The 20,127-nt window shown below is 45.0% G+C and overlaps 2 protein-coding genes across 3 annotated transcripts in view; both read right to left on the bottom strand.

Annotated features, from left to right (window-relative positions):
* LOC116396283 (cysteine protease ATG4D-like) overlaps window positions 1-1,007 on the bottom strand; it is a 22,488-nt gene extending 21,481 nt beyond the window's left edge. The window contains exon 1 of the mRNA XM_031870782.1: window positions 824-1,007. The gene's annotated coding sequence lies outside the window, so the exon portion shown is untranslated. The remainder of the gene's footprint in view (window positions 1-823) is intronic.
* Window positions 1,008-1,096: 89 nt separating this feature from the next.
* Window positions 1,097-20,127, bottom strand: part of LOC116396282 (microtubule-associated serine/threonine-protein kinase 1-like) — a 49,504-nt gene continuing 30,473 nt past the window's right edge. For both annotated transcript variants that reach the window (XM_031870780.1, XM_031870778.1), the window contains exons 5-27: window positions 19,274-19,343; window positions 17,284-17,444; window positions 16,267-16,342; window positions 15,216-15,425; window positions 13,896-13,997; window positions 12,201-12,333; window positions 12,049-12,116; window positions 11,209-11,285; window positions 10,892-11,100; window positions 10,208-10,346; window positions 9,938-10,070; window positions 8,999-9,164; window positions 8,774-8,875; window positions 7,957-8,079; window positions 7,756-7,865; window positions 7,468-7,628; window positions 7,078-7,337; window positions 6,753-6,977; window positions 6,440-6,669; window positions 5,776-5,898; window positions 5,538-5,671; window positions 5,246-5,436; window positions 1,097-4,689 (exon numbers count right to left, since the gene is read on the bottom strand). In XM_031870780.1, coding sequence (XP_031726640.1) covers window positions 3,065-4,689; window positions 5,246-5,436; window positions 5,538-5,671; window positions 5,776-5,898; window positions 6,440-6,669; window positions 6,753-6,977; window positions 7,078-7,337; window positions 7,468-7,628; window positions 7,756-7,865; window positions 7,957-8,079; window positions 8,774-8,875; window positions 8,999-9,164; window positions 9,938-10,070; window positions 10,208-10,346; window positions 10,892-11,100; window positions 11,209-11,285; window positions 12,049-12,116; window positions 12,201-12,333; window positions 13,896-13,997; window positions 15,216-15,425; window positions 16,267-16,342; window positions 17,284-17,444; window positions 19,274-19,343 — 4,828 coding nt within the window. In that variant the 3' untranslated portion in view covers window positions 1,097-3,064. The remainder of the gene's footprint in view (window positions 4,690-5,245; window positions 5,437-5,537; window positions 5,672-5,775; window positions 5,899-6,439; window positions 6,670-6,752; window positions 6,978-7,077; window positions 7,338-7,467; window positions 7,629-7,755; window positions 7,866-7,956; window positions 8,080-8,773; window positions 8,876-8,998; window positions 9,165-9,937; window positions 10,071-10,207; window positions 10,347-10,891; window positions 11,101-11,208; window positions 11,286-12,048; window positions 12,117-12,200; window positions 12,334-13,895; window positions 13,998-15,215; window positions 15,426-16,266; window positions 16,343-17,283; window positions 17,445-19,273; window positions 19,344-20,127) is intronic.

Here is a 20,127-nt window from a genome sequence, read left to right on the forward strand (position 1 = left end):
TATATATATATATATATATATATATATATATATATACACACACACATTTTAAATCTTAATCTGAAAAGTATCTCCCAACTATAGCTATCAAATAACTGCAGTGGAGTAAAAAGTAGTCTACTATTGTTCACTCTGAAATGTAAAGGAGTAGAAGTATAAGCATAAAATTAAAGTAGTCACGCAAAGTAAAAGTACGCCAAAATTGTGCTTAAGTACAGTACTTGAGTGAATGTACTTCCAACCAAAATAAATCTGGTTAAAATAGTTTTCATTCCTTTTCCAGGTCATAACTAACCCATAAATCAAAAACCCAAAAAGAATATGAGAGAATCAATGATACGTGTGGTAAAATATTCATGTTCAGTGTAGCTCTTTAGTAACTTGTGTCTATTATCTCACAACATAAAATCCACAGTCATGTTACAGTCATACAGTATATATACTACACACGAGTAGAACATAAATCATAGGCACCTCTGTCAATCACATCATGTTTAGGTACTTTTAACGGTGAAATGTAACTTTTTATAAACATTGGAACCGCTGGTTTAGACAACATATGACAAAATGGAGGCCAATTGTCCTTTTTGACATGTTAGCGACACGTTAGTCCACGAGATGAATTAACTAATGACATAACATGCCGCCCTAATTTCTTTTTCGCGAATGAAAAGCACATCTGAATATAAATTCTTCATTTCAAGCCCCCTCCCCGCAAAAACAAGCAGTTAAAAACTCTCAGGCACCCAAAAACTTCACAGTCCGTCCACTCGCAGCAAAACTCCATTTATAAAATTCTCAAAGCCCGACATTCATCTCTTACCTTCATTCGGACATCGTCACTGCTTCTTCTTTAATTAAAGCAAGTCATTGAATGAGTTATCTGAAGAATGCTCCTGTTTTTGTTTCGTTGGTGGTTAAAAAAGGTCTCCAATCGGTCCTCGAGAAGGAGCAGGTTATAAACTTCCTGTTTATACCGGTCATGCGTGGGCTCCGCTGTGATTGGTTAACAGAGGACCAATGACAGCGAGCCCTCGATTATCCTTCAACATGATCATTTCATACTGTTCATATTTTAAATAAAGTCAGACAGAACGAGGGGTTTCTCTGCTTTTTATTACATTTCTGCACTATAGGCTTTTTGCATTGGTTTTTCACAACGGTGGCAAGTAAATATGTAGCAATGTAATGGACAACAACAGTCTGAGATAGTTGCTGCTGTAAAACAAAACCCAAAAAAAACACGAAATCAAACACGGGCACAAAGATGGACTTGACAAGAATATCACAACTTCAGACATGCACGCACGCGGTAGCCACGCAGATTTGGTAGATTCCTCAGTCTAAATGTAAAATGTATAAATATGTAATTTCAGTAGTAACGCAGAAATTGTGACGTGTAAAAAAAACGTTTGAATAGATAAAAAAAAGTTTCATAAATAAAACGAATAGAAAAAATAATCAAATAGATATATAGGATCAGTAAATTAAAAGAAATATTCGACACAAAATAAAGTGCAATTTTCCCACATCACACCACAAAAACACAGTTGCAAACATCGGGTTAATGTCTGACGACCACGACATCTTAGTAATGGATATAAAAACAAAGACTTGTTAAGCTCAGCCTGCAAAGCTCTCGATCTTAAATTGTTATGCATCCGGATATTTTATTATATGTATGAAATGGAAAGACCCCCCCCCCCCCCAGGCAACATGTACCCCCTAATCTTTCTCTGTACCTCGGGACTGTCGGTGTAGTGCGACGTGGTCCACAAGGTGGCAGTCTAAGACAGGCCTGGGCCCGGTGTCCCAAAAAACTACGAGGAGCTGCAACACACAAGAACACACACGACCTCACCACTAAGATGCTCTCCACCTATCTACTCCTGTCTTCTGTGTAAAGTCTACTACTCGTATCACTGACAAAGGGTGCTCCGTTTCATGAAACTGGGCACTGTTGGATTGCATATTATTATTATACATTTAAGTGTAAACAACAACAAAATAAAAACAATAATCACATCATCCCGAAACAAAAAGACTGGCACTTTCCTTCACACGTAACATTACACAATATACACGGTACAACTGCATAAATAGAAAAGAGTGAGGGAAGGAGCATCCGGCCTACTCTCCTATAAGTTCTTTACGCATTTTGCCTCCATACCAGACAAACCAGTGTGTTCACTTAATAGCCTAAAATACAGAATTGCACATTTCACTACGATCGATGGAGACGTTTAAAACAACAACAAAAGAAATGTGTTTGCTTGGCTTACTGCATCCCTTTCTTTTGTCTTCTGTTCTTGTCTGGAGCACAATGTAAACTTAAGTAATTGGGGGACACCAGAAAAAAAAGAAGAAAACGTGGCATTATCAGCACATTGCATAGTGTCCCTGTGCAAGTTCATCTCATCTCCCTCTTTTCAATTCCACTTAAATTCAGCCCATACACAGATCTGAAGCCCGCCAGCTGATCCACCGTATTCTGATATCTTGGTCCAGGCTCCCGTTTATCTTCTGCCGTTATATCTTCGCTATACGCGGAGCGTGAACTCGTTCAGTCACTGAAGTACAGTATGTGTTGCTCTTTTAACTGAAGGATGGCACTGGAGGAGCGGATGTGAAATGAGTGATTAATGCCCCGTTTATAACAGAACAAACTGCTTGTTTACACACACACAGTTAACAGTTGGCCTGCTGAAAAGTTGTTCACAGTGTTCACCACCTTGAGGTTCGGCTTTATATTTTTTTTCATCTCCTTTTTAAATATTTTCATTTTTTTTTCCATGTACAGTGTCGGACATGCATTAATACATATGCAGCCCCTCCCCCCTTATATACAAAACATTGAACATACAGTACATACACGGGCCTACATTACGATACCATCTTTGTTCACGTCTTGTGTGTCCTACATGTCGCACGTCATCTATTTGGTGTCACTTCTTCAGGCATGTTATGTCCCCCCTCCACTCAAAGTCCTGTTGATATGTCAGTGCGACGCTACAGTAAAAAGGCATTGCATGGGAGACTCAGACTCTTTTCCGACGCTCTCTTATCACGAGTGGTGCCTGGAGCCGCGGATGTTGCCTTTATCGGACTGGACTGCGGCAGTGCCGGCCGAGGCTGCCGCCTGAGCGCCGCGGCGACCGCTCCCGGACGAGGAGTCTGGCTTTCCCGCCGCGCCTCCCCGCTTCTCGTCGCTCGTCTTGGAGGCGTCTCTCGCCTTGGCCCCCTCTTGCGAGCCCCCCTTCATGGGCCCGAGCACCGTCTTGGCCACGCTCGTGAGCTGGGTGACAAAGCTGGCCTTGTCCCCCGGCGGCATGGGGCGAGACTTGCCCGAGCAGGGCGACGCTGCGTTGGAGGACGGCGACGTGGGGTTCTCCTCCAGGACCTCCAGGTGTGCCCGCTCCTCCTTGGCCCCACCGCGGCAACTGTTCGACGCCTTCTCCGTTTTGGATCTGGCGTGGGTTTGAATCTGGGTGGGAATTGGGGGCGCAGGTCCTTTGACCTTGGTCGTCTCAGTCGCTTTGTCGATGCCTCCCTTCTCTCCCGATTCTGCGCCTTTTCGTGGCTTAGACTGCTCTGCAGACGGTACTTTCTGCGTGTTTCCTTTGTCTGCACCCACGATGCCTTTGGCTTTCTCCTCAGTCTTCTCCTGAGCTTTAGTCGCAGGCCCTCCATCTGTCTGAACACTCTGCTGCTTACTCTCTTGCTGCTGCAGGCCCTTTAATGTGCCGGGAATCGGGATTTTCTCACCGAGTTTACTCTTGGAGACTGTTGCCTCACAACCTGAAGTGCCTGCTTTTTGAGCTTTGTTCCCTGGGCTCGGCTTGGCCTCCGTAGTGGATGAAACCAGCGCTGGACTTGACTTCGCTGCCGCTACACTTGCGTTGTTCTTTAGAACCTCAGCTGTGGCTTTACTTGTATGAACTACGCTGGTCTTGGACTCGGCTTTGGTTGCCACGCTCTCAGTTTGCGAGACGCCGAGCTCTGACGCTGCGGTCTGCGTGTCTTTCTCTCTCAGCGGGAGCAGGGTGTCGCGGCTGAGCGGCGACTCCTGCCTTCCCAGCCTCCTCGCGGGCTTCAGGCCTCCGATCTCCCCTCCCATGGGAGGAGAGGGGGAGGAGGAGGATGAAGGAGACGGGGGAGCGGGTCCGTTCTCTCCCTCCATCTCCAGCAGGCTTTGCAGACTGTGCTCGCAGTGGAAGGACTCTCTCCTGTAGTCCCCGTGCGCCACCTCCAGGCTGTGCTTGCGCAGCGACACCCCGCCGGTCAGAGGGGAGGGCGACGACGACGACGAGGAGGAGGACGGCAGCATCGGTGCGCCCAGCTTCTCTGCCGACTGCACCCGCTGCAGCAAGGGGGACCTGGGCGGCTCAGCGCTTTTGGGGCGAGGGCGGGAGACGGGGGGCGAGGAGTGCAGCTTGGCGGGGAACGTCTGCGTGGTGTTGGAGCTCCCCACCGTGTGGCCAGAGAGAGGAGGAGGAGACGAGGTGGTCGGGGAGGGGGTGTGAGCCAGCGGGGACAGCGGGATGTTGCCGGCGGATTTGCAGCGGGCGGAGCGGTACTGGCGGTGGAGTTTGGGAGACAGGCCGTGCAGGGAGCTGGGCCTCATGTGGTGAGATGCTGCGGGGGAGTTGGGCGTACTGGATGCTGGGGAGCTGCTCTGGGAGGAGGTGCCTGAGTAGAGGGGAGGAAATAAATATGGTCAACATTTTATTTTTTATTTTCTGTCGAGAATTAAAAACGTTCGCAGTAAAATGTGATTATGTGTTTAATTATTTTAAAATATTCATTATCTTCTGGGAATAAAATAATAGATCACGACACAAGAGAGAAAAATGGGACGACTTTGAAGAGTCACATAAGATCCATTGAAATTCTTGTTTTCGCTGACCTCTAGTGGTTTTAACTTTTCAAGTTGTTGTAGTGATGTCACGGTGTACTCCAGGGGGAGTTAGTACACTGTGACCTCACTGTTAGGTGTGGTTAAAGGAGGGACAAAGCCCAGCCAACCACACTGAGCAGTGGTACCGGACTTTAACGTCCACATTTACTTGACAACAAACTAAATTTGGGCCCACTCTTGAAAACATGTGTCCACAGCGCCACTAGTACACCCCATGTTTTGAGTTTGTAAGAATATATTCTCCATCCTAAGTGATTGTTTTCAGGCCCATCGGAGAGCCAAACCAGGTACGAAAACACGCACGTGTTCTCGGCCTTAAATACTAACCCATGTAAGGGGATTCAGCAAGAGTGGAGCGGTAACTCTGAGTGGGCGAGCGGGCGGAGAGGCTGTGGGTGGGGGAGCATGGGAGACTGTCTCCGGATGACAGAGAGCGGTTTAAAGAGGAGAGGCTCCGGCTGGTGTGGAGCAGGTTGGACTGCTTGGTGATTTTCCTGAAGAGGGAGCTTCTCTTCTTCCTGAAAGGACAAAAAAAAAACATATGGTGATGAGAATAAAGGGATGTAAAACATGAAAGACAGTGAATCCTTGTAATGCAATCTATACTGCAGTAACGCACTCTGGTCCCTCCTTGGCTCCTGTCCTCTTGCTGCGCCGTGCCATCTTGGATTTATAGCTGGACTTGCGGGCAGGACCCACTTTTATTGAGGTGTTCTCAAATGGAGTAGTTGTAACTGTCACCTTGTTTCCACTCTGTAGATAATATACATATATATATATAAAAGCATATTTTATTGGAGCCATCCCATAAAGATCTTGCAATGGATATCTAAGTTAGTTCGGTAGCTCGTCCTCACCTTCAGGATGAGCTCCACCACCTCTGTATGGACCAGACCGTGGACCGACTCGCCGTTTACGTGAGTGATGAGGTCACCAGCGCTAAGACCAGCTTCCTGGGCGGGACCCCCATCCTCCACATGCTGTGATTAGAACAAAAAGGTCTTTACACAGGAAAGCTATCTCCATGCTAAAGCTCTAGCGGGGGCTGGTAAACCATGTTCTAGAAAAGCTTGGTGAGCCATGTTTCAGATATCCATTATATTTCATATGGTGTTCCACAGGGTTTCATACTTGGTCCCCTCATTTTTTCATTATACAGGATTGTTTCCACTCAGACACATTATCTCAAAAGTTCATAGCTATGTCTTAGGAAACGATAGGTATCATCTAACCAAACTTTCAGTTAGCATGCTGGCAATGTGAGACCATAACTTGCTCTTTTTAATGCAAAGAAATGTATAAATATGGGGGGCCCCCATAAAACTATGGAACAGCCTGCTGTAACTATTAGACAACTCTTTGTGAATTCCTTTAAAAAACATCTTGAGACCCATTTTCAAAATCTTGATAAAGCACCCTTTAGTTTGTTTTATACAATTTAATGTGAAGTACTTGGAGCTGTATTGCGTGTATGAAATATGCTTCGGAAAGAAAGTTGGATTATCTGCTCTGCTCTCTCACCCAGACCATGTGATGCAGGCTGTAAACGTCACTGTCTCCCATGTAGACTCTGATGGCTCGGAGAGTGAAGCCGTACTTCTTCCCCGACCGGTGGATGGTGATTGGAGAATGCAGGACGTTGACCACGGGGGAGTAGTCTCTGCTGGGAGAAGAGTCCCGGGAGGACGGGTTGGACGAGAGGGAGCGAGGAGACATGGGGCTCGCCAGCGGGGAGGCGACATGTTGCTCCACTGAGGAGAGAGGGATGGAGTTCAGGTTTAAATACATTTTTTTTACAGGTCGTTCGCTGATGTCATATAACCGGTGCGTTTACCTGCAGGAATGATGACAGACAAAGCCGTAGCGGAAGCGGATTTGATAACTTTGGTCCCTGGTCGTGGGTTACGTTTCTCCCCTTCAGCTGAGAGCTGCTGGTGGCGGACCCTCCGCAGCACCAGGTCCGTGGCGGCCCCACGGGGCCCCTGTGAGTCCATAAGCCCCAGAACAGAGGCACTGCCCGGTAGAGGCAACGGCGCATCAGCGGGTCTCAAAATCTTCTCTGTGGCATGGTAGCGACAGGAAGCTCTCGTTATAAATTGTGATGAAACAGTTTAGGGGCCACAAAGTGACATTGTGCTTTCTCATCCTTAGTTTCTTACCTCCGGCTGTGAGTCCGTTGCCGTCTTTGATGAGTGTTCTCAGATCGCCTTGAGAGGCGATGGCACCCATGGCTCCTTCCAGGGAAGCCCCTCTGGTCGTCATCGGAGGCTGCCTGCTGGGGACAGGCAGTTCAGAGTCCACTTCCAGAGGGGAGGCCAGGCGGTGCGTGTCCATGAGGGCGGAGAAGCGTCTCCGGGCCCCGGACGGTGGGCTGTAGTCGCTCTCGGTGAAGGAGGACTCGGAGCAGGATAAGCGCTTCCTGAGAAAAGCAAAGCAGTCAGACTTTGGTATGAAGTCATTCTCATGCCATCTCAAAGTGGCTAGATGGACAAAAGAAATGACAAAGAAACACAGCAAACATGTCATTCTTCACTATTTTTTGCGCTCACATCTCAGGCGATCCAGTCCTCCAGCTCTTGTCCCTTAGGGTGAGGCTACCCAGGCTTTCTCTCTTGGCCACTCGATCCTCCCTGGGGACCTTGTGCTCCCGCAGGGTCACGCCAGGGGTTTTATGCTCCAGCTGGGACAGATGCTCCATACTGCTGTACACCTGCAGGCCCACACAACAAACAGACGGTTTGACATTGTTTTGTTCTGTGGACCGATTGTCATTTTGAACACTTCGAACATTCTCTATGTAGATAAATAAATGTTTTGAGGTGAATGCCCGGTCTGACCTTGCTGAAGCGAGGGGAGCAGGACGAGAAGCGATGTATCTCCACGGGCTCGTCGTCGTTGGTATCGTCCTCATCGTATGACTGCACGTGATGGTAGCGTTCAGAACGGGCTGGTGACGAACAGGCAGAGATTAACACGATAAGCTGCAAACTCTTCTACATTTACCGTAGCTATCGTGGAATCCCAAGCAGGAGACTTACTGTCAAAATAACTGGTGTCTTCCTCAGACTCTAGGTGAGGGATGAACTCTGCCTTCTGTCTCAGCAGGCTGTTCCAGTTCACTTCTGTGAAGAAGGAGTGCTGCCTCACTTCAAAAGCACCACCTAGAAGGCAGAGGATGGGAGGGGGGGAGGGGGAGACAAAGACAGACAGGTAAGAACTGCGGCCCCTGAAGCGAGCAGAGGCACTTTGACCCAGACAGAAGTTGACTTATTTGGGTAAACTGAACTGGTGAGCCTACAGGCAGGACGTTAGTGTTCTAGGTCAGTGATTCCCAACCAAGGGTACATTTAACGTGACCCCAGGGGGTACGTGGAGAGACTACGGAGACTATGAAATTATGATTTAATAAAAAAAAAAAAAAGCCACAGATTGAGTCAACTGTGACACCAGAGCACCACTTTTGAGATGGAGACAGTTAGCTACAAGTAATGGATAAATGGTTGATATAGTTAGCTAATGAATAAACGGTTAAAATGATTAGCTTAAAATACTGAATAAATGGTTGAAAAAGTTAGCTAATAAAAATGAATAAATGGTTGAAAAATCATCTTAAAATAGTGGATAAATGGTTGATATATTTAGTTTAAAATAATAAATAGATGATAAACATAGTTAATAATAGATAGATGTAACTTCCAGCTTCTTCCCCTCAAAGCGGTAGTAGTACAAAACGTATCCACACCGTAGAATTTACCTCTAAAAATAAATAAGGACCAATGGTTTCGGCCAAAATAGATTCTGATACTTATAGAGTCCAGGAATAAAATAGGGGCTGGGAACCACTAGGTGACTGACCTGTGCCCAGTCGAACCAATGGATTGGTCTGCAGAAAGGAGGAGATCAGGTGCTGGGCGTCGATAGGGAGAGCCTCATCCCCTTCTGGCCACACTATGTCGTCTACAGCAGAAAGGAGGGAGAGAGAGAGAGAGAGAGAGAGAGAGAGAGGAGGACATGAGGAAACACGTGAGGAAAAGTGTGTAGAATAACGCTCATTCAACTTCAGACCTCTGATCCCTTCACCTGTGATGACCTGGCCGAACAGCTCCTCTGGGGTGTCTCCAAAGAAAGGCACACAGCCCACCAGGAACTCGTACAGGATGATGCCCATAGCCCACCAGTCCACTGGCTTCCCGTAACCCTGACGGAGAATCACCTCCGGGGCGATGTACTCCGGAGTTCCGCACACCTGAAGGAAAAATTGATTTCTTGATTTCTTGTGTGTTAGATTCTACAGGTTTGTGCATTTTTGCTACCGATAAGCACTAACATGTATTGTAACATCTAATTTAACGTCACATAATTATACTTTGATGGTTGATCTGAAATAGAAATCTACTCAGATTATTCTAAACCAGCTTGTCATAATGATATATTTTCTACATTTTTTTCTACACTACCTGTGCATAACATATGGTTGCACATGTTTATGGAGCATGCATATTCCTGCCAGGCTAAGAAGACCTCTTCAGAGATGCTGAGACGAGATGAAAGCCCCCAGCGAGGGGTGTTCATGTGCAGATGGGTATGCACTGAATGCTAACGGATTTCTGGCCGCCGTAAATGCGTTTGCGGGGGAAACAAAATGACGAGGCTTAGTTTCAAAGCGTGCGCTTCGAGAAAATAAAAAGAATTTGATTCTAATGAGGTAAAACTGGCCTATTGTTCTGCCAACTGTTCTTCTTCACGCTTCAGATATGCCTGGCACACAATGACGGGGGAATATCTTTGCATAGAGATGAAGACATCAAAGGACGTTTTATATTTAAACTTTACTCTGGAGAGTCTGCACTGCAGTACAGCCAAAAAAGACAGTTTACAGCTACATTGCATGTGTGCGATTATTTTAACACATTTAATCAAAAGTGCAGGTAAATCAAAATGACTTTAATAAATTGTCCATGTGACATTTGGCTCCTTGAGTTATTTCGAATGGACTGAGTCATTTGTATGTTGTCTTACCTGTTTATCCAAGAACTCCCGAGTGTCCTGCTCTATGTGTCCCTCATACAAGTTGGTGGTCAGACTCATCAGACCCATCTTAGACAGGCCGAAGTCCGTGAGCTTGATGTGGCCCATTGAGGTAATCAGGAGGCTGAGAGTATAAAAACAGCAAAGTGAACACATACAAGCTTTATTTACGCTCTTTTGGAATAGGAAAAAAAAAAAGAAATAGCAAGTGTTCTAGTCAGGCATCGTCACAATTTGCATCATCTCTTTTCAATCTCTTACTTGTCGGGCTTGAGGTCACGGTGCACGATGCCGTAGTTGTGCAAGTACTCCAGCGCGAGGACGGTCTCTGCAAAGTACATGCGCGCCATCTCCACGGGCAGAGCCCCGATGTTCTTCAGCAGAGTGGCACAGTCTCCACCTGCACCAGCACAGTTCATTATTCCATTAGTCTCTCCCACGTCTCCTAGACCGTTTAAAGCTTCCAGAATTGGGATTGCAACATGTCTTCAAATGTAATGCTATTTTTTTTCTTTTGGGAGCTTTTTGATCACCACAAACAATTGATTCGATTTTGTTTTCTCCAGCTGGGGGCAGCGCCTCCATTTCCTCTCCCCCATTGCATTGTGGGAAAAAAAACAACCATATTTAGTACGCCTACCATCTAGTTTGAGCAGTTGAGAATTTTTACTTTTTTTTCCCAGTGAGAGCACACTACGTACTCAAAACTTGCTTAGAATAAGTGTGAAGAGTGAATGTGGGACACATCCTCACTTATACTTATTCAAAATCTAAATGCATTGAAGTTGAAATGGTAATATCTTGACAAGGAACATAACTCAACATAACATAACATAATAAAACATTAAATAACTGGCGGTGTTGATGTGGGCAGAACCAAATTATTTTTTCCCACCAGTTGAGACACACACACCCCCACACACACCCCCACAGATATATACTTACCCTCTACGTACTCCATGACCATGCAGAGGTGCCGGCGGGATTCAAAGGAACAGAACATGGAGACGACAAAGGGATTCTCTGCGAAGGTCAGGATGTCTCTCTCCACGAAGGCCTGCTGGATTTGGTTCCTCAGGATCAGGTTTTGCTTATTGATCTTCTTCATGGCAAACCGCTGGCGGGTCTCCAGATGACGCACCAGGTACACAGCACTAGTGCACACACACCACCACCACCCACAGAGGCACATGTTATTCTTGTCCCGCATGCCTGACTTACAGATGTAATGTAAGTACGCCCTAACGCTCTACTCTACTCACCCGTACGCTCCATTACTGATCAGCTTGATGGTCTGGAAGTCTACTTCTTCTGGTGCTTTCATCGCTCTAATCTTACCCTGTGGATCAAAGATCACAATGCTGATATTAAAAATGATCCAGCATGAAATCGAACAAAACCGCCAAATGACATAAATCATTCATGTTGTCTCATCGTCAAGAAAATCACATTCTTTTGGCACCGTAACTTTAGTGACGCACATTTAAACCATCTGTACAGAGAACTCTGGTTCGGACTATACGCCCCTTCCTCTCGTCTAATCTTTTTTTTGCCTACTTAGCTTAAATTTGGCAGTTGGAGGCGTGCCTAATGCATGAGGGATGGCCCACAGATTTAAGGAGAGAGGTGGGGGGGCTGTTTTTTATGCTTCAGCATAAATTTGCTAAATTAGATGTGTGTATATACGCCAAGTCATTAGCAGATGAAGCAGACATTTTCTGTGAAAAGTCAAAATAAACTAGAATAACCTCCTTGCGGTTGTACGCCTGCCTCCACCAACCAGTCAAGTTACAGTTTACATGTCTGTCCAACATGTCATCCCTTTGTTATTTTATCCTATTCGACATGTATGTGAACATTGTCATAATTAACATTTGAATTCTTGAGTTATGGCCAGAAACGTGTTTTGTGAGGTCAATAGGTCATGGATTCAGTACATCCTTGAGTCCAAGTGGACATTTTCTGCCAAATTTGAGATATGACGTGTTAACGAGAATGGAACCGCTGTCGTCGGCGCGGAGGCAGAAAAAAAGGCTGATGGATGTGGGGACGGAATGAGCGTTGGAGAAACGACCACATTTAGGATCAATCTCGGATCTCACCTCCGTCGAGTCATCTGTTTCGGGCGTCAGCGGCCCCTCGCTGTCGTAACTATCGAGGTTTACCATATCTGATGAGAAACATATAAACCAGTTGTCAGCTCATTTATTTTTCTGATAAGTTACATGTGTGCATTTCTGTCTCTCCCCCTCACCTTCTATAGGGTCTCTGGTCAGTCCCAGCTGGCTGATGATGTAACGAGGAATGTCCGTCTTCATCAAGTGACCCTCCTTGGCGTGGTCCTCCGCCGCCTCCAGCAGATGGTAGAACTCCTCGGGATTAAACTCCTGGAAACCAGAGCATGAAGACGTCAACGTGATGTCATCAGGTGGAACGTTTTTTTAAATTTATTTGTTTTAGAGCTGCTCCATTAAATTGCTTCCGGATAAACTGGTTTAAATGTAAATCAGAAAAATGTTTCCATATCCCAGTAAAGCCGCCGTGGCTGCTTTTAGCAGTTGTTTGATGATTCACTGCCTCTGGAGCAGGTCCAAGACCTGTTTCTGGAAGACACCATCACTGCAGTCTGTTCAGCCTCGGCCGAGACTTGTATTCTGTTTTAGGACTGCTTTCCCATTGAAAGCTACACTTTACAAGCTGTATGTTCTGTTTAATCAGACACCGTTCATTCCAATCAGCCCAGATCATTAGGCCAGTGCAGACCAGCAGCTAAATGGTAGAAATACAGAAACTAGGTATAATTACGAGCCTGTGATGAGACATTTTAGGCACAGAAAACGACTTTTGCACATTGTGTGCTCGCTATTATTCACACTGATAACATCTCTCCGTCAGTTTTACAAATGTGTCCTCTTTGCCCACCTTTAAGTGATCGAACCAAAGCTGAAGAAATTGATTTCAATCCTCTTGTAACTCTACCATGCCCACACATTCCATTCCACTGGAAAATAAGTCACAGTACAGTAAATGAAGACACCCTAACTTCCATTTCACAGTGACTTTAGGTTTGCTGACACACTTCCTCAACCTGATAGTGTCACATTCTGCCACAATTTCAGGCATCTGGAGAGTTGGGAACATTTCTGACTGGTTATTTTGTCTCCATTCCGCTTGTTAGTATAAAAACTGAATGAGAATTGCTCAAATGAAATCGTTGTTAGTGTGATAATAACCACAAATATTGTCGAGCTGAAAAGGTTCCATCGCATGCTGACATGTTGGATTGCAGTGTTTCATCCATTGCACCACTCCGGGAAACTCCTGGCTGCTGATCCAAAAACCTGGATACTATTTCAAAAACATGCAATGGTTCACGCGGACTGTAATCCGACTGCAGCGAAATGCAGAAAACGAGGTTTGGAAATTACATCGACGTATCAATTCTCCATGTCTCGGTATCTGCTGTCACTCGTAATCAAATACTATGAGGAAAAACTGTGGCATGACTCATCGAGTGGGACGCAAAGACGGTTATAAAACCACACACACACACACACCAGAGAAACAACCAGACAAACACACACATAGACATCCTCCAACTTTAAGTGACACCATGGTCACGGTCTGAGTCAGACGGGAAGGCGGTCCGGCAGCAGGGGGCCGCCGACTGGTATTAGTCGTACTGTGGCGAGACAAATTCTAATCTAAATGCAAATGCATTCGCCATCCAGACGGACTGGACCGGGCTCTTTAAGTTTGATTTTCTGCCCCCGCTGTGTGGTACATCAGAGTGCTTAAATGCTTTTTTAATCGGCAAACAAACAAGTGTCTGTGCCCATGTTTATCTAGAGAAAATCAATTTGTGTTAAGTCACAAGAGGGACGTGAACCGTGGAAATGGGCAGGATGAGGATTGTGAACGTGGCAGCCGGGACGGGACGTTATCTTACCAGACACTCCAGAAGCCTGGCCGGTCGGGAGATGACGATGAGAAGCTTCTTCGCCAGCTCCGTGATGAAGGCCACCTCGGTGCTTTCCGAACGCTCGAAGGCCTGTCGGAGAGAGAGAAGATTTACATTAACATTTGCAAAGTCTGACACCGTTGAGAATATCTCATCGTGAAAAAACAGCCGATACTATCGAGCCAAAACCAGTCAACCCAGAAGAATCACAGCATTCCAATCAAGCCGCCAAAATGAGGTCGGCGATGAAATTGCCTGATACCTGTTATCTGCTCTGAGCACAATTAGCCTGCATTTATCGCAGCAATTCCAATCTCGTCTCGTCTCAAAGGCATCACAGATTTGAATGAAATTAGAAGACTTGAGCCGACTCTATCCATCAATAACCTTCCACGGCATCAGATTGCATCACTCATTCAGAAAGATATATTTGTTTCTGGGTCTGTTTTGCTTTAATTTGCCCAGCGGTATCATCTGAAGCTTCTCAATGCTAGTGTAGTATGATACCTGAGTTTTTGTACCATTACTAAAATGATATGTTAATATTTTTTGTTATTCTACCGTGACAAATATTTTCGAACAGAAGAAACCAATGTTCTCAAATGTTAAAATTGGTGACAATTATTTTATGTAAATCTTAAATGATTCATTTTATGACCACAACAAGCTCTAAACACGGACACTGATGGCAAACGTGTTAGCAAGTGCTTGTTTACACATCCTACAGACACAAAGCAACGCTAGTGTTCATTTAGAATCATGTTTGTGTTCATGTGATGAATGTGAGGTCGATATTCACGCTCCTTTTGACTTTGTTTTTGGACATTACCAAGCACTGCTGTGGGAAATATCTGGCTCTTTAGCTTTAGCTCGATGCTCCGCTACGTTCCCTAGCTAGGCGCTCACTTTGTCTGTCTTCAGTTTGGTGCAGTGCAGGTAGCGTTCGGTGGGTTTTTAAAGATATTTCGAGACAAACGGCTGCTGCTGAAAATATAATTCATGAGAGCCGTGAGACTGAACCAAAACAGTTAACGATGCAGGCTGTGAAACGGAAATAATGAGCTAAAAGATGCTAAAACGCGCCATAGAGCTGAAACGCAGAATTCAACTGTCAGGTTTCCCATTGTTTGTATCAAAACGTTAATGAGAAGTGCAGATATAGATTTTTTCTCTCTTAAAAACTATAATTTTGTTACTGTCACTCAAAAGATATTGCGGTTTGATACCCAGGTCTGATGCAAATGAACTCATTAGTGCTTACTTGCTTTTACATGAGTTCGTCGGCATTGTATCTTTTCTGTAACTCACATCCTGTAGAAGCTTCTCCAGGTTCTCCTGCAGCTCAAAGAAGTACACAGAGGTGATGAGGCCCTCGCGGGATTTGGCCAGGCAGTCTCTGGACAGCTCAGCTATCTGGTGGTGAATGAAGCTGAGGACTCCATCAGCCAGTGGAAGAACATTTTCCGGAGAGAAAGCCTGGATGAATTCAGCCAGCCTCCCCTCCATCTGTGCTGTGGCCTGGTGGATATCCCGAAAGGCGGGGAGCACGAGAGAACAGGAGCAACAGAGAAAGAGAGACGGTGAGGATGGGGAGCGGGAGTAGAAGCGGCAGGGATTAAGTTAAAAAAAATATTTCTTTAGAAGACCCAGAGCTTTGTGACTGGAACGTTCAGAAAGCAATATAATTTGTGCCTCAGACAGTGTGGCGCTGATGCTTTACACTGACTTCAATGCAAGGGCAATTTTTTTTTCCATTTGACTTGTGTGAGGAAAAGCCCAAAGAGCTTTTACCTCGAATGAACTCCAAACATTACTGCCCAATTTCCTAAGGCTGGATCTTTATCTCTGTGGAAGCTGTCAGCCCGCTTCCTTTTGATACCGACCTCAGTCAGCCGAGAGTGTGAAAGGAAGAACAATGAGGCAAAAGAGAAAGTCTCTTTTGTTTAACTGTTCATGGCTGTGGCAGCATTTCTAAGTGCACTAAACTAAATATTCTCTCTGACAGGGTAAACGTATCGCGTATTGGCAGTGCCACATAATCTTGTTTGCTATGGTTTAACGACCTCCATGGCTCCTGTTTTTATTTTATTTCATTTTTTTGTGTTTACTGTGCATTTGTTATCCACGGATCTCTGAACATGCTAAATCATAAATTATACCCCTTGTTATTTCTCTAAAATATGAGCTCTGACTAAATAGGATTAGAACGTTATTGTGGCTTGAAAAATTGGTTTAATGCTCAGTCGGCTTAAGGATTTGCTCACTGTTTTGTATATTTTTATGGAATATGACGTTTATCACAAAGCAGATTTGTGTGTGTGTGTGTGTGTGTGTGTGTGTGTGCGTGTGTACGTCTCACCTTCGGAAAGCGGTCTTTGTACACATGGTTCATCATGACGATCTCATTATCATAGCAGGAGGAGGAGCGTCCTGGGCTGGGGAGGGCAGAAAAACATGGAATATAGTTCAAAACATTTGGCAAAAGAAAAATGGTTAAAATGTGTTTTTCTGTAATAAGGAACACATCTGAACCGTGCTTAAGATTAGATTAGCACTCAAAATGAACCAATAAAAAGACAAAGTAGTTAGTAGTTCATGTATTTCTGGACAAGTACAACATTAAAGTGAGACTATAAGTAAAAATACCACATTTACCCTCTTAGAAATGGAAGACAAAGGGATTAAAATGCTCAGTTCAATTCACTGGCTTTTTCTGCTGCAGCCTTCCTGGTTTGGTACAGGGTAGCTTATTGTAGCTAATGTTAGCTGACTTTTTCCCCTCTGCAATTGTAACTTAGGCTCGCTTTAAGTGAGGTAATTGAACTGTTTACTACTTGCTGAACTGAAAATGCTAATAAAACTCAGTGTAACAGAGGTACAACAAAAGGCAGCAGAATGTCCGTTATAGTGCAACATCTATAATTTATAGTTTGCTAACATTAGCTAACATTAGCCCACATAAGCTACTGGTTTTAATGATAAATTCAACATTTTTGTTTTGAAGAAGAATGTGTTATCTCTTCTTTAAAATAGTCTCACAAAGCAGCATCCAGCTGAAGTTTGCTAACATTGGCTAACATTAGCTACCATACGTTGCTGGTCATAAACCAAGAAGGCTGTGGCATTAAGTTAGTTGTGACCTTGTCTTGATATACACACAGCACTAACTTTCTCTATTCATTGGTTCATTTCACGACATGTTAGCTTTAAACCAGGAACATTCAGGAGGTTATATAAAAGCAATAAGGAGATCAAGGAGGGGCAACCCCTGTAAATCTGCTTATAGAGAGTCCTTTTAAAAAAGAGGATAGTGCTTTTGGGCAGCTCTTGTCACTGTTTTAATCTTATGGGTGGTGGTGGTGGTGGTGGTGCTGACCTGAGGCTGCGGGAGCGCGGGCGCATGTGGGCAGAGCAGTGGCCCCCATCATCATCCGTGATGCTCTCGGTGCTGCCAAAGTGCTTGGATAAGAAGTGGAGCTCATCCATGGTGGGCTGGAAGGGCAGCTGGTGCAGCCGCTCCTGAGAGGAGCTGGAGGACTGGAGAGCGGGGGAAGAGGAAGAGGAAGAGGAGGGGAGGCAGGAGCAAAGGGGTGGAGGAGGAAGAGGAAGCAGACAAGAGCGGGGAGAGGAGGGGAAGCAGAGGAAGCAGAGGGAGAGGTTGGCAGATGAGGACAAGAAAAGGGAATATTAGTGAGGGTGGAGGTGGACGAACAGCCCCTCTTAATATTCTGCCTACTAATAGATACATTATTACAATATTTTCAGACCTTGTGGACACCGCCGATGACAAACTGAGATTTTAAAAGTGAATGAAGGCGTCCAATGAGCCTTGGGCCAGACCGATCAATCTGTCTCACAGACTAACCTTCGTCTCGCCCCGACATTTGCCTTCATCAGAGGCATGAGACCTGGACCTCGTCCACTTACTTTGCTAATCGAAAGATCGATCCCCGATCAATCACAGGTGACAGATGTGACAGGGTGGATGAAACAAGAGTGGAGGCTCAATTTCCCTTTGGGTTTTTCATGCATGTCCTACTGATTGCGTTGAGGTCGCTCCACCCATCCATTTCTCTGAACCATTGTCTCGGTAAGCGGGGAGTTTATGGGGAGTTACGTTCCAGGCTAGCTGTTTCCCCCCTTGTTTCCAGTATTTGTGCTAAGTAAGCTAACTGGTTGCTGGCAGTAGATTCCTATTTACGGTACGAACGTGAGAGCGGTGTCAATCTCCTCATATAACTGTTGGCAAGAACGCAATTCATGAAACCACGATATCATTCAGTGATGAAATCTTTTGTGTGGAAATGTTTGGGATTATATCTTTTAATGGATCAGGGAACTGAGGAGCAGACAGAGCTGACGCTAGCACTGTGCACCACAATTCAGTCTCATTTATACAAGTCAAGTATTAATTCAATAAAATATCCTTTTACTTCTAATTATAGTGTCTGGCTGTGTTCAAATTGGAGCAGAATGTGCTCCATCTCATGCCGGTTTCTCCGTCTTATCCCACCGGCTTGGCACTCATCACCCCCCCCCCCCCCCCCCACCCACCCACCCCCGTCTACAGCCAGATGGAGAGCAGGAACCGGGCCTCTGACGTAGCGGTTATGCAACAAGACACACCAAAAGACACAAGGGGGAGAAAAATAGGTGATACTGGAGATGGATCACGTTTCAGTGTGTTGTGTGAGTGTTTTAAGTGAAAGATCTGAAGACTGATGATGAAGCTTGCTTTAAACAGCAATGCCTTAATGACAATGATAATGAAGTCTTGGCATTGATGAGAATCTGACAGATGATGCAAAAGGAGACTCCAGAGATCACATCTGTGTTGATTACAGTAATTTATCCCCGTGGAGCCCAAACCTTTTATATCTGACGTAAAACTGCTTTTCTAGTTTCCATGTCGTCTCAACTGACTTAGATTAATGTGATAAAGATCAGCATAATATATATATTTTTTTCAATCAAATAAACATTTATATTTCTCTGTTGAGGCCAGGCTAATTGGGTTTAGTTGTTGGTTGAATCTATTTGACTCTAAATGGACCATAATGTACTAAATGAACATCATGCTGTATTGAAGAAGACTTGAAACTAGAGATTGAGACATAAACTCATGTTTACAATGTTTACTGAGGTAATAAATCAAGAGAGAAGTAGAGTCATTTTCTCATAGACTTCTATACAATCAGACTTCTTTCTGCAATCAGAGGAGTCGCCCCCTGCTGGCCATTAGAAAGAATGTAAGTTTAAGGCACTTCCGCATCGGCTTCACTTTTCAGACATGGAAGTACCCCTAGTTGGGAATCAACTAGGGGTACCTAGTTTTTATTTGACGGGAAGGGGGTGAAGTTACTTACCGTTGAGCTGGGAGTGTTGGTGCCATATCCAGAAGAAGGCAACGACGCTAAAGACCATCGTCGTCCATCTCTGCAGAGAACACAAATGTAACGTCAGTTAAAAACCTGGCGCGTACACTTTGTCATGAAACCCAGATCCACATTAGCTCGGCTGTCTTGTGTTAACTGTCTAAAAATATTATTGTTGGCATTGTTGTGAATTAATACAACTGACTGTAGACATAACCCTGATCACTTTTTCTCCCCATATTATGTGGTCATCTCAATTTCAGCTACACTGAAAAAATTGTATTCATTAGACCAATGACTTCTATCACTAGTTTGTCCCAGGGGCCTTTCTCAGTGAGAAGACCCATTCATTTTGCTTCTGTGTGCCTTGGTCGCACAGTGACAGGCACGCAGACGGATCTGATAAATGAGGACAGAGGATTTATACTCCCAACACTGTCTGAGCGAGAGAGAGAGAGAGAGAGAGAGAGAGAGAGGTCTAAATTGGGCCTCTTCTCATACATCTCTGCCTATAGAACACATTATTTTTGCACTACTGCAGTCACTTTGGCTTCTTTATGCTTTAACGGCTTCGGAAAAGCTACAAGAGCATTAGCGAGGGTCGCCCACATGAGTCCTGGCTTGTAACAGTTCAACCCAAAGGTGTTGGATGGGGCTGAGGTCAGGGCTCTGTGTAGGCCAGTCAAGTTCCTCCACACTAAACTGGGAACAAAAAAACCCATTTCTTTATGGACCTGGCTTTGTGCACGGAGGCATTGTTTTGTTCTACTATAAACTCTGGTAAAAACACATTCATACAAACAGATTCACGGCCACCCGTCTACACACACCGACCATGTGTCACC

Source organism: Anarrhichthys ocellatus, unplaced genomic scaffold (assembly GCF_004355925.1).
Source record: "Anarrhichthys ocellatus isolate YVR2014 unplaced genomic scaffold, GSC_Weel_1.0 scaffold55, whole genome shotgun sequence".
NCBI lineage: Eukaryota > Metazoa > Chordata > Actinopteri > Perciformes > Anarhichadidae > Anarrhichthys > Anarrhichthys ocellatus.